Below are 12,534 nucleotides of genomic sequence, written 5' to 3'. Positions count from 1 at the left end.
CATAGCCAAGTGCTGAGGGAGGCACGAACACAGAATAAAAAGGCAGATGTTGCCTCAAGAGCTGATGTTGTAAACCTAGGGCAGGAGGCACCTTTTGTGCCTCAGGCCATTTCCCTGCCCTGCGCTGAGCTGCTGCCAAACAGTACTTTAACCCAGCTCTGGGTGTAGTTTAAATAAACACAGGAGGTTCCCCAGCACCCTTTCTTCAGGTCCCCACTTGCTCACTAGCACAGTGTTCAACACCCAGCACCAGCACAACACCCCAGAAATGCGTTTCCTTCCCCGCCTTGTTGTCTCAGCTGCCCTGGGCATTGCTGCCTTCCTGAGCTGGAGGCTGCTCCTCCGAACCCCAGCTGATGGCCAAGGAGGTAAGGCCTGTGCACTGGGTGGGTTCTATATTTCTGTGCCATGGGGGAAATAACCTGGAGCTTCTTTTGGAGGTTCGGGGCAGGGGGGCACAAATGCTTACAGGACACTCCTTGCACAGTGTTTGCAGTGAAAACACTTATTGTGCAGCTCTGCAGCATTATATCCTTAGTAGGGTCATTGATCTCAGGTGTGGTGGGGAACAGGTGTCAGGCTGCTGGAGTTAACTACTGAAACCTTTGCTGAGAAGGGCAAAATGCTGTTGGGAAGGCAGGAAGGAACAGGAACATTGGTAACTGTTGCATTTCTTGCCTAAAAAATGCATCCTTCCATTCCAGTTCCTGTCATTCCATGGGAAAGTCATAACTAGATTTTGCAGACATTGTCACTGTTGGGCTGGGTGAGTGAAAGAGCAGCCCAGGATAGCTGCAGGCACCAGCTGTGTTTCCTCCTGTGTTCCTGGTGTCCTTTGCCTAATTTTAACAGTGCTTCTCTTCCCTGTACAACAACCTCCCCAAATCAGTGGGAAATACTGAACTTCGCAATGACCTGGGAGAAACCATCAAACTAACTGTCTCCCCAGGGCTGCCAAATGCCTGCACTGAGCAGAGGAGGCACATGTGCTGCTGCTAAAAAGTAACAAGGCATGCATTAATCTTCCACGTTCAAATCCATTATGGCCTCTTCATGTCAAAAATAAGAAGATAAAAAGAAAAAAAAGAAAGCTGAAATTTGAGAAAATGAACTGACTCTCATAGAGTCTTTGTATTTGCTTTTGCCTTTTATATTTGCTTTGTTGCCATCTCACTTCTATTTGCCTTTTGCTTTCTATTTGCTTTTGCCTTTTTATCAACAAGAGAAAAAATTTACATATGGAAGTGATGCAAGACATGACATCATTTGGATCCCTAAATCACCCCGAGTCATTAAGAATCATCCCCTGCTTTTGCATGTGTTTGATAGCTGATGTTAGCAAATTAACAGACAGCAAAGGGTTTGCAGGACATCATGTATTTGTAGCTACAAACCAACTTGCTACTCCTTAATCTGTCAGAATATTTCTGACTCTTTGGGAAACTCACCTTGGTTATGCTCATTTGAAAGTGAGGAGATAAAAGCAAAATTATGCTTTAGTGGTGGATGGGTCCATGACACAAAGTTATGGTCAAAATTCATCCTCAGACATAGCAATTTGGGGAAAGTGGAGTCTGGGTGTCCATAATGTCACATGTTCACGGAGACAGAAACACATTTCCCAGCAAAACCAAGCTCTCTGCCAGGCAGGGCTGGTCTACCCTCTCCCACCCATCTTTTTTTGTGATATTTCCTTTCCACAGTGGAATAACTGGGAGATATCCTGTCACAACATCCTGTGCTGGTGGGCTGACTCAGGACAGAGGTCCATCATGAGCTTGCCTCACCCCCATCTTCACATGGTGTTTCCCAGGTGACCTGGACCCCAAGGTGGATGAGGGCTTCACTTTGACACTGGACACCTTCCTTCACATTCAGCAGCTCAGGAAGAAGAGACTGAGAGCTTTCTGCAGTCAATCACACAAAGTCACCACGCTGCCAAGGAGCCAGGAGGAGAGAGCTTACCTGCTCTCGAGTCTGAGGGTAAGCACCAGACTGGACCTACTCTACTGCCAAGTGCCATCAATAGGGATGGAGGAATGGCAGCAGCTTTTGGAGAAACTAGAGAAGGAAAACATAACTCTTCCAGTGCTGCTTCCCTACCATCGGCGGCACACTAAAGAGACACAGCTGAGCAAGTTCAACCAGACGGAGATAGAGGCCATATTAGGGTCTTATATCAAAGTGCTGTTTGTCAGGGACCCTTTTCACAGGCTGATCGCCACATTCCTGCAAGGCATGGGCAGCAGCCCATCCTTCAGCAGCTTTGTTCAGGATGTTTTAGAAAGTGAAACACACAGCACCAGTGTGGATTGGAAACCACTCGTCAGCCTCTGCCAGCCCTGTCTTGTCCAGTATGACTACGTGGTGATGTTTGGCTTCCACAGACAGGAGCTGGGCCACCTGTTTCGGCGGGCTGGTCTGCCTGTGGACAGCCTCCTCCCCAAGTTCACCGACACCCAAGTGCTGTGGACCTACAGGTGGTTAACAGAGCAGATGTTCAGTGAGCTTTCTGTCCAACAGAAGAAGCAACTGTCTCGTTTCTACAGGTGGGATCTTGCTGCTTTCCCATTTTCTAGCAGTCTTCTGTCAAACCACCTCAGCACTCCAGAGACCTCGCAGAAGTAGCCCATCTGGAGGGACTGTTTCAGAGAGCATTAATGGAAATGTAAGCACTTCAAGATACTGACAGGCCTTTTCTTCACAGCTTCCATGTCACAGCTCCAAAAGGCCCATCAGACAGCTGAGACAGACCACTGCTTGGGACAGGGTATGCAGGCTCTTCATACAGTTGGATTGGTTTTGAACATGACAAGACGAGGCACTAGGGAAACTTGTTTCACTGGGCTTGGGATACTGTATGAACAGAGCAGTGATAGGGCAAACAGCTCTCAGCAAACCTAGCATTTTGGGTTAGAGTGTGTTGGACCTGCTGCAAAACACAGTAGCATCACACATGCTCTGCCTGTACTGGCATTTCATATTCTGGACTCCCTTTTGGGCCAAGAGGTTTGGCAATGTCTTCCTTGTGATAAATGTCCCCATGCAGATATAAGAAGTGCTCTCAAAGGAGCATGTCACCTGGAGTCTCCCTACACTGCATAAGTAGGTGAGATATGACACAGGGTGGTACACCCTCCTAGAGAACCACTGGTGATGTTCCCAATCTTTTCATGCTCATGGAAGGTCAGGTCTCTGCCCATCACTTGGTCTTATCTGTTCTGTGTGAACTGTTCCTGTTTTGCAGCCTCACATCTTCTATGTGTTTAGGCTAAAGAGGGCCCTGGGTATGGACATGATGCTTGTTCCATTCACACATTTTGAGTTTGGCTTCCCCTGTCACAAGGCCCACTCAAGTGGGCCAAGGCAGACTCAGATGGGCCAAGGGCAACTTTCAGCTCTGTGTAACAGCACTGAGACAAGGATATGTCAGTCTGGACTGGGTATCAGCCATGCCATGCAGGCAAACTGCCTTCCACCTTGTCTCAGCAGCTGTGGAGGGGGCTAGAAGCATCAGGATGCATCACTGTGCTGCTGTGTAAAACACAATGTGGCTACTGTAAGCTCCTGTTGGCAGAGAAGCATGAGGACTGACTCTGTCTTCTTTCAGACTTGGCTGCCAGTGTGACTGGATGAAGGCCCAGGCTCTCCCGTTGGCTCATCTGCTTCATCTGGCTGAAGCAACCACTCGTCCTCTCCCAGCATTGGTCTGAGCTGATCTGACTCATGGCTTCTGGGAAGGGTTCGTGTTTGCCAAACAGACACCAAGGATGAGCTGAAGTTGTCCAGCTTTCAAATTATGGCAGACTTTTACCATAGCATACTGGTCTCCAGAATACTTAGCAGCTTTATTTTGCATTGTTGTGACATTCACAGAAAATTCCGCATACATTCGTGTAACAAGGACACCAATTTGAAAATGATCATTAAAGAATGATAGTGATAACTGTTCATTAGAACTGACCTAACACAGTTACCAAAACTTAGCCTCCCTCTTACATCGAGGAACAAGGGATTAACAGCACTGCAACATCAGCTCAGCTGGCCTCCTTTCACTCTTCCACAAACTCTCCAGCTACAGCAATTACTACTTAAGTGCCATCATTGTGTGCAATACTTTACAATCTAGTAAGATGGCATAGTTCCTCTTCTGAGGATACAGTTCTGGGAAGGAGAGAAGCAGCAAATTTCCAATTATATGTAATTAAATTAGAGTCTTACATCCATGCTGTATTTCACTGGAAAGTACTGGAAAAGGAACATTTTTCTCTTCATGAGTGCCTTTCCCTTCAGTGATTGGGTGCTGAAATCCCACGCAGTGAGATGTGTGTGAAGAGCTGTGACATGGCATCTGGCAGAGGACAGGGCTGTGCATTCACTGCAGGAGAGCTGCTCTCCCACAACTTAGTAGTGCAGAGCACACCTAATTTGGGGATTTTTTAGCAGTATCCTCTCCTCCTGCCAGCCCTCCACAGCACATCCCAGTCCTTTCCCAAGGTGCCTGGCACTTAGTTCCACAGAAAAAAATTGTATGAGATATTAAGACATTTAGAGGTGCCATGAAAATCTCAGCTTCATGTCCCTGAGTCTGTCTCACCCACAGCACAACCAGGTACTATGATGAACATCTCTGTAAATTCCTATCAGCATCCAAGATTCCCTTGTCCCTACACCCTCAAAACCAGTTTCTGTAATTACTTTGCAACCCTGATTTTATACCATTGCCCTCTCCAGGTGTTTGATATAAATTACATTCAATTCCAGTGTGCTCCAAAACGGAAGGTGTTTCCTCCCTCCATTACCAAATTGCTGGGCAAGGGTAACAAAAAGGCCCTGAGATGGGGTGGGCTTGAGGGCAAGGACTGGTGCTGGAAATGCGTGGCTCACTGATGTTGCAGCAAAAACAGCTCCACAGGCTGAGGTTTGCACTGGACAGCCTGCTCTGACCACTGCATGTATGCAGAACTTGGCAAATACAATTCCAATTAACTCAAAAAGCAAATAGCAAAAGATAGACTTAATATAACTAATTTGAAAAAAGTTCACCTGACAAGGCAGTGACTGTGACTGAGCCATGGCAAATGCTTTTTGAAATCATGAAAAAGGTGCTTCCAGAACCATAGGGGATAAAGAGCACTTACTCATCCTGCTAGTGACATCCCAACATGTCACAGGATCCCTAAAGGCAGTTGGTCTGTCATGAACACTGGCAGTTTTCCCATGGGGTGACCCTGGAAGCTCCTCAGTATCACACTCTGCCTGTGTCTCCCCATGCTCTGCATTAACACACATCACCTTCCCTTTGCATTCATCATTGGCCTGGTCTGAATGAGCATGTCCAGTGATCCCAGGAGATGGATGTCACAGGAACAGTGCTGATACCAATCTACATTACAAACTCTGTATTTTGTATCCCTTTCTGGACATCCAAGAATGTGGATACACAGTCTCCAATAGCTGTTACTGAACACAAATTATCATATTTCCTTCTCTAAGTGATTTTCTATATATTGCCAGCTTTCAGGAGAAAACAAAAACATGTTCTTGCCCAGTATGTCAGAGCTTAAGAAACATCAACGTTGTATTTCAATTAATAAAACAATTACATAGCAAGCCCAACAGGCACAATAGACTTCCTGCAACTCACATATACAAATTCCCTTCTTCTAGATGGTAGAACCATAACGTTTTAATCTGAGAATTAAATCTACACATTTCCAAGCAGTATACCCTGGAGTGCTTAAAAAAATGTTTCACACTGAGCATACATTGTCCAGTCCTAAGACAGAGACCAATTTTAAGCAGTTTGCATGTGAGCAAAATTTTATATAAGGCAGTGGAGTTAACATCCTCTTGCACCATATTTTTTGATGGCCCTAGGAGTGCAAAAATAGAAAAAGGATGTTTTCATAAAGCTGTGGGCCAGAGAAACAGATAAAAGTTTGCAAATGATGAGTAGGTACTGTACACAGCTGACATCATCTAGGGATAACACAATGTTGCAGTGTTAAATCTCACAGTGACAAAACCTGCCAAGAGGGATGCCCAGCACTAAATCCAACACGAAAAATATATTCAACCCAGACGACACCAGGTCACATAGTCAGCACATGTTTCAGACAAGCAGTCGCTGTAGCAAAATGTACCCATTCTCTTACATTTAGCAAAACTAAGAGTTCTCTTGAAAAGAAGACAAGGCCATAGCATGACTGTAAGGGATTGACCCTACAGGGCACCCAGAGCCAGCTATTCCCTGTGTCCATCCTCGTCATGTCCCTTGCTTAGGCTGGTATGAATTGCCTTGGGAACAACAATGAGCAACTTTCTCTTTTACTCCAAGGTCTCTGATGTCCTTTCCTATTTAAAATATGGGGAAAGGTGTGGAGGTGTGGGACAGGAAAAGGTTGTGTCAAACAAAGCAGCATCTTGCTGGAAGTCCTCTTGGTATATCTAGTTTTTATCTTTAATCAGAGAAGACAAGGTAGCAGCTGAAATAAGATCTCATTAAAGCCCCGGTACAGACAAAGCAATAGTCATTTAACTTGTGGTAAATCAGTTATTGGTCACATTTTAGCGTTTTCCTCTGAAACACTTTTGTTACACAGGTAAGACCATCTTTAGCTAACATCAAAAGTCCTTCTCATCTTCCTCTAGCATGTATCTGGCTTTGTGTGCTGAGGGGTCACAGTGGGGTCCAGCCCTCAGTGGCTCTTATGTCTTCCCTCATCTCAGTGAGAGGATAATATGTTTGGGCTCAACACATTTAAGTCCTTCTTGTCATAGCATAACAAGGTGATCCATCTTTCCCCACAGAGACAAAAAAAAGAAACAATCACCCCGACATTCGACATTGGCGGGTAGTAAGCATCCTTGCACCAATTTTATATGAAACCTGTAAGATTTTGCAATTACACCTGGATAACATCACCTTCCACTTACTCTTCATTTCAATTTACATTGCAGCTATAATCTGGCATTAATTCCTTCTCCTAGAGAAAACAGTGATTGGGCAATTAAATGTGAAAGCTCCATGAATCAGTGTGTGAGCCACATGAACACAGATGTTTTTTTCTCCATTATAGTCCTACTGCCATGTGGTTCCTCTGGCATAAGCTCAGTTTTGGCAGAGTTTGCTCCTGGAACTTTCCTTTTACACACGCACAGACCATGGCTTGAAGGTCCCTGGCTCAGCAGAAGGGCACTGTAAAGATAAAAAAATAATTGAGTTAGCAACAAATGAGGATCCTGGCCAGGATTTGGCATGCCCCACCACGCCCCTTTTGAGGTGGGTGACTTTGTACTGGTGAAGATATGAGCTCCTATCCCGGTCTTTGACAGTATGCAGCAGCCCCTCCTGCAATGGGAGCCCAGCAATGTTGCTCTGTGGATTTGTCCCTCAGCTGGCAGCATGTTAAATGAAGAACAACTATGAAATAAAACCCATCTGCTTAGGCAGATGGAGTAGGCTGGCCAGGGAGCAGACTGTAAAACCAGAGGCTCTCACCATTTTGGTGAAGATGTCCACACAAGCATTGCGGATCCTTTCTGGGGTGGCAGGGCTGTCCAGCCTGAATGGTTCAGTCAGGCCAGAGTCTTTCCTTGCTGCGTAGATGGCATCTTTAATGGCGTAAAACACTGAGGCAGACAGGAACAGAGGTGGCTCTCCCACAGCCTAGACAGACCACAAGCAAGAGTGAGACTTACTTTCCAGATGTGAACCTCAGTCTACCAGATGTGTTCAGTGAGGAAACATGAAGTTGAAACAGCCTCAAGTCCGACAGGTGCCATCAGTGAGGAAAGACTGAGCTAAAAACAATCCTCAGTCCATTAAAGAAGAAACAGGAAACCACAAGGTTTCTGACACAGCAAGGCTGTTTTGAAGGAAAGAGGAACTAACTCATTCCCACAGCCGTTTGGGTGGTGCTGAAATTGCAGCAAAGGGAATTCGGATAAGGCAGTGGTGAACTGTCTGGGAAGAGAGCATCATGCTCCATCACTGGAGGTCTTTGCAAAGCAACAGGAATGACTCCCTCCCAGATTACAGGTATCATCTAGTACTGAGGTCTCTGCTTAACCCTTTTTTTCTTAATTCTGTCATTGGCACTAGTCACCCAAAAAGTTCTCATTGATGAGATGTCTTTGTGGATGAAGGGGAAGTGGGAAACTGCAAGGGGGCAGGCCAGACTTACACAGATAAGGATGCTGGCTGGCCCCTCTATGGGTGGCTCTGTTGAAATAAAGCAAATTCAGTGGTGCTGTTCATCCAGCCCTGCTCTGTGCAGCCCTCACTGACCACAGGGAGCAGGATTGACTGCAGTGCAAACAGCTGAAGGACACGTGAATAAATAATGTACCTTTAAGGGTAACTGAGCACTGTGAAACAGTGAAAAAAGCAAAACATGAAACCTCAGACACAAGATCTTGGCATGTCAGATCTGGGGAAATGACACTGCTGGAAATACCATCCAGAGTGATGGCTCTGGTGCCAGGGAAAGGCAACCAGGGAGCTGACATGCAAGGGCAGGCTGGCAGCCTCTGATACAGCAAAACTGGCACAGGAAAGCTGCTTTAGTTCTGTCTGTTAGACAATGGGGGCAGCAATGTGCAGGTTATTCCAGTTCTTCCTAACTACAAAGGATAGCACACAAATTGCTGGTCAGAAACAGGAAAACATCCTGACCTCAGAATAAAAACAAGCATAACAAGATTAAATATTTAGACAGATTGAATGTTTACTTTATCACACCTCAGCTTCACAGAATTATAGAGCAGTAAGAGGTGTGCAGATCTCACAAGCATACCTTGGATGAGTAAACCGCTTTGCTATTTGGGCAGTCACGAAGAAGAGACACATAGAATTCTGTTGGGATGTCTCCAAATGCTGGGATTTTGTACATCCCAGGCCCTCGAGTGTACAAGTTCCCTTCAGGAGAGTAGCGCAACTCCTCCATGGTGAAAAGCCCAAGGCCTTGGACAAACGCTCCTTCTATCTACAAACACACCCAAACAAGGTTACATTCTTTATGTTGCCGTTGTTCTTTCCTGTACAAGAACAGTGTTGACATCCACCAGAGTTTTCTACCCTCTCCTCCTGGTTAATATCCCTCTTTTCACCTCTAAACCCTTGTCCCTTCTTGGCACCTTTGCACAATACTTGAGTTCACACATAGATGTGGCTCCATTTCCCTGGCAGATGAAGCAATTTACAAATACATGAAAACAGATTTTCTGTAAATGCAGGACAGGAATTTTCTGATGAAGCAAGGAGAAAAAAAAATCAATGTTAAAATATTGATTCCTTCCTGGGCAGATGAACACTGAATGAGTTGTACTTGCTGATAACTCAAAAGAAAAGTAGACTAAAAGGACTAAAGATGAAATATCTGAAGATAAATTATTTTATGCTTTCTATTTCAGTATAAATGCTTTTGCAAGTGCTGCATATTCTCAGGTCACCAGAACAGATACCTGCAAAAACAGTCCCATATTTATTCGAGTGCTAAAAATTTCTTTATATATTTTTTCTTCTATGAATTTTAGGAAAAAAAAATTAAAAATTTAAAAAAAGAATGAGAAGAGCTATGAGAGGAGGATGTGCTTGACCAACCCTGTGTGAAGCAGCTCTGCACTCCATGCCCACTGAGATACCTGACAGTCAGACTGGTCTAAAAATTTGGAACAAGCTTTCATTAACCTAGCTCTGTGTACTTGTGTTCCTGCACTCACGCAACATCCTTTCTGCCCCCCTCCCTGCCTGCAGATCCTTTGCAGCAATTCATGGATGGACACAGGAATCTGAGACCACTCTGAGAGGCTCGACTTAGCCCATCTTTTTATTCCCACACCCAAATTAACAGGCTGCAAAGACAAAAAGCCTCCTTCTCCTCTTGGCCATTTCCAAAAAAAGTCACTTTCAGGAAAAACATGGCTTTCAAAGAAGTTTCATTTTAGTTACAGCAGAGCTCTGCAACTCATGTTTTCCTGTAAACCCCAAATCCTGCAGCAGTTTCCCTGGAGTTAAACCGTATCAACATTGAGAGTCAGCAAGGGAGTTAAGATGGCTGGATAGTGCAAAAGTCTAACAATTAGCCTCTTGGTCTATCAAAAACCCCTGTGTTTATTACCTTTATTTGCTGATAGTGTGATTATTATTGCACAAAATACTGAAGGAAGCTTGTCTCTCATTAAGGAATTTGCAAGCCAAGTGAGTGATCCAACTTCCTGTTGAGAACTCTACACAGCAGTAGCCAGAGGATAGAATCTACCACCCTAAATCTTTATTCACAGAAGAATTTTCACTGAATTAAATGGGACTTGCTATTGACAGATAGGACTATAAAAATCAGGTGTGGGATTTAGTCTCATGCCATACCGTAGAAACTGATTCAGCTATGGTTAGCTAACGTGGGGTGAGGTTATTCAACAACATTAGTATTATGATTAATTTCTAAGGCAAGAAAGATGCTGAAAAATACCAGTGTGGTGGTGACTGGACAATATACCATAGTCTTAATATCCAAGGCAAAAAAACCCCAACCAAAAACCTCTAACAGAACATTTCCCTGCATAGTTCTGTGCCAAGTTTAAAAGCCTGTGTTTGCAAAGGCACAACCTGGAGAGGGATAGCAAATAGAAAAGCCTTAGAGCAGTGTGATCACTTAACATGATGGAAATAGCAACACTGTTTCACTTACCTGTCCTATATCTATGGCTGGGTTCAGACTGGTACCAACATCCATAACAATGTCTGTGCGAATGTTCTAAAAAACAGAAATAAAGGATAAATTTAAACAGATCATTAAAACTGGTACACCGTGGTCTTGTGTGAGGAGGAGTAATGTATTCAAACACTATCCCACAATTGGAGAGTGTTCAAAAGTCTATCTCAGCTGAACCCTTCATACTGATTTTTAATCTGAGTTCAGCCCAAAAGCAAATCAAAGTAATTCACTGTGCTTTTCACCAGAGGTCCAGTTGACCCAATTTATATTAGTTCCAAGCTGCTAGTATCACTGGTCTGTACCTAAGCATAACCAACTAGGTCAGAATCTGATGATTTTTTTTCTCTCTCTCTTTTTTTTTTCTCTCTAAAAGTCTTCATTTTTAATGATTAACTCCTTCCAATATGTTTCTGTTCTTTTGTGCTAACACAGTGCTGCTATCTCTTACTTGAGCAAATCCAATAACTTTTGCAATAATTCATTAAGCCTTCTAAAATCCCCACAGGGTAGGTAATTATTGTTTTATTATACTTCACAGATTGTTGCACTGTGGAACAGGGAAGTTAAGAAATTTTCTGAAGGTCGCTCCAGACCAATGACAGAGCCAGGAACAGGCTGACACCCAGTATTTGTTCTAACTCCACATGATTGTTTCCTTCACCAAAACACAGAGAGCTATTTCACTGCTGACCCCCTCACCTTGTGGTCACCTGTCAGGCAATCTATCTCAACTTCAGAGCAAGCAACGCCATAACTGAAGTAGTTGAATGGTTTCCCTTCATTCTTTTCAAAGTTGTAGCCAACATCAGGAATTCTTGATACAAAGAAAAACAAACCCACAATTCATTCCAAGAACAGAACAAATACAACCACATTGCAACTTATCAAAATCCTTATGCACTTTTATTTCACTCCTTCCATCAAGCTCATGCAGAAATTGAAAGCGTAAACAACTATAAATAGAAATCTGCTACAGCAGCTCTGTATTCCAAAACCCAATCAAAACTACCAAACTATTTTAGCCATCTTTGCTTTCCCATGAATCTTGGGGCCTGTGATGATTATTATAAACTCATTCTCACCAATCCAGTAGCAAATCCTTTGCTTTTAGAGTGCAGTTGAGCATTTCTTGGAGGCCATTAAATTTCAGAGCATAATCAAGCTGAACCAGAAACTGGATTAAGCTAAGAAATTATTTTAAGCATAGCTAGTGGCAAACTTATACTTTATCTGAAAACTGGTTTATTAAAATACTGACAAGTCAATTGGTTAAGAGAAAAAATATATTTAAAAGATGCAACAGAAATGAGCTCATAGTGTATTTTAGTCCTAAATATGTACTTCTCAAAACTATGTTTATTTATGTCAACCCTTCTGCCTTGAAGTTGATGGATCTCTTTTCCTCCAGCAGTGAAGCTGACTAAGAGAAGTCCCTCATTTCAGAACTACACAGGAACCAGCAAGAGTCTGAAGTGGGAGAATAAAATTGGAAACACTGGTGTCTTGCTCATTCCACAAAAAGACAGAATACCACTCCAGCCAATTGTCCCCAAAGACAACCCTTCCCCCCTTTCATCCTGTAAGGCAGTTCTATTGTAACACTAAGTCACAAGGCAGACACAGAGCAGAGCCCCAGGCAAAGCTCTGATTTCATTTATGCCCCTTCAGACTGAAGTCAGCTAGACTGAAGTTAGATTTACGTGAGATCTGAATTTGTCCTCAGACCTGTGCTCCATCAGGAACCAGTTCTACCCAGCCAGGAGAGTGCTAACCTCAGCTTAACATTTCTAGGTAGGAAGGGGAATGCAGCCCC

At 43.9% G+C, this 12,534-nt stretch overlaps 2 protein-coding genes across 7 annotated transcripts in view; one reads left to right on the top strand and one right to left on the bottom strand.

The window, feature by feature from the left end:
• Positions 1–214: 214 nt before the first annotated feature.
• On the top strand, positions 215–4,854 carry LOC139684203 (carbohydrate sulfotransferase 8-like). Of its 6 annotated transcripts, XM_071579852.1 has the most exons (4): positions 215–368; positions 1,814–2,549; positions 2,708–2,770; positions 3,611–4,854. In XM_071579852.1, the coding sequence occupies exons 1-3, from the start codon at positions 269–271 to the stop codon at positions 2,745–2,747; spliced, it is 876 nt and encodes a 291-aa protein (XP_071435953.1). In that variant the 5' UTR covers positions 215–268; the 3' UTR covers positions 2,748–2,770; positions 3,611–4,854. The 6 variants fall into 6 exon arrangements, 4 of the variants coding, with proteins under 4 accessions (XP_071435953.1, XP_071435922.1, XP_071435944.1 ...); XR_011699884.1 differs by having other exon boundaries at positions 1,814–1,983; positions 2,550–4,854; XR_011699880.1 differs by having other exon boundaries at positions 1,814–2,770.
• XDH (xanthine dehydrogenase) overlaps positions 3,822–12,534 on the bottom strand; it is a 52,235-nt gene continuing 43,522 nt past the window's right edge. The window contains exons 33-37 of the mRNA XM_071579806.1: positions 11,421–11,535; positions 10,695–10,760; positions 8,802–8,990; positions 7,505–7,672; positions 3,822–7,201 (exon numbers count right to left, since the gene is read on the bottom strand). Of these exons, the coding sequence (XP_071435907.1) occupies positions 7,151–7,201; positions 7,505–7,672; positions 8,802–8,990; positions 10,695–10,760; positions 11,421–11,535 (589 nt within the window). The 3' untranslated portion in view covers positions 3,822–7,150. The remainder of the gene's footprint in view (positions 7,202–7,504; positions 7,673–8,801; positions 8,991–10,694; positions 10,761–11,420; positions 11,536–12,534) is intronic.

Source organism: Pithys albifrons, chromosome 2 (assembly GCF_047495875.1).
Source record: "Pithys albifrons albifrons isolate INPA30051 chromosome 2, PitAlb_v1, whole genome shotgun sequence".
NCBI lineage: Eukaryota > Metazoa > Chordata > Aves > Passeriformes > Thamnophilidae > Pithys > Pithys albifrons.
The sequence above is the reverse complement of the archived record's forward strand: the minus strand, read 5'-3'. Positions and strand labels throughout refer to the sequence as shown.

What these genes read in the sequence shown, in the direction of transcription:
- LOC139684203 (XM_071579821.1), top strand. Translation starts at nt 269, where the DNA reads ATGCGTTTCCTTCCCCGCCTTGTTGTCTCAGCTGCCCTGGGCATTGCT. An exon ending in CCCAGCTGATGGCCAAGGAG is followed by an intron (nt 369 to 1,813) that starts GTAAGGCCTGTG and finishes GGTGTTTCCCAG; the next exon opens with GTGACCTGGACCCCAAGGTG. An exon ending in CAACTGTCTCGTTTCTACAG is followed by an intron (nt 2,550 to 3,610) that starts GTGGGATCTTGC and finishes GTCTTCTTTCAG; the next exon opens with ACTTGGCTGCCAGTGTGACT.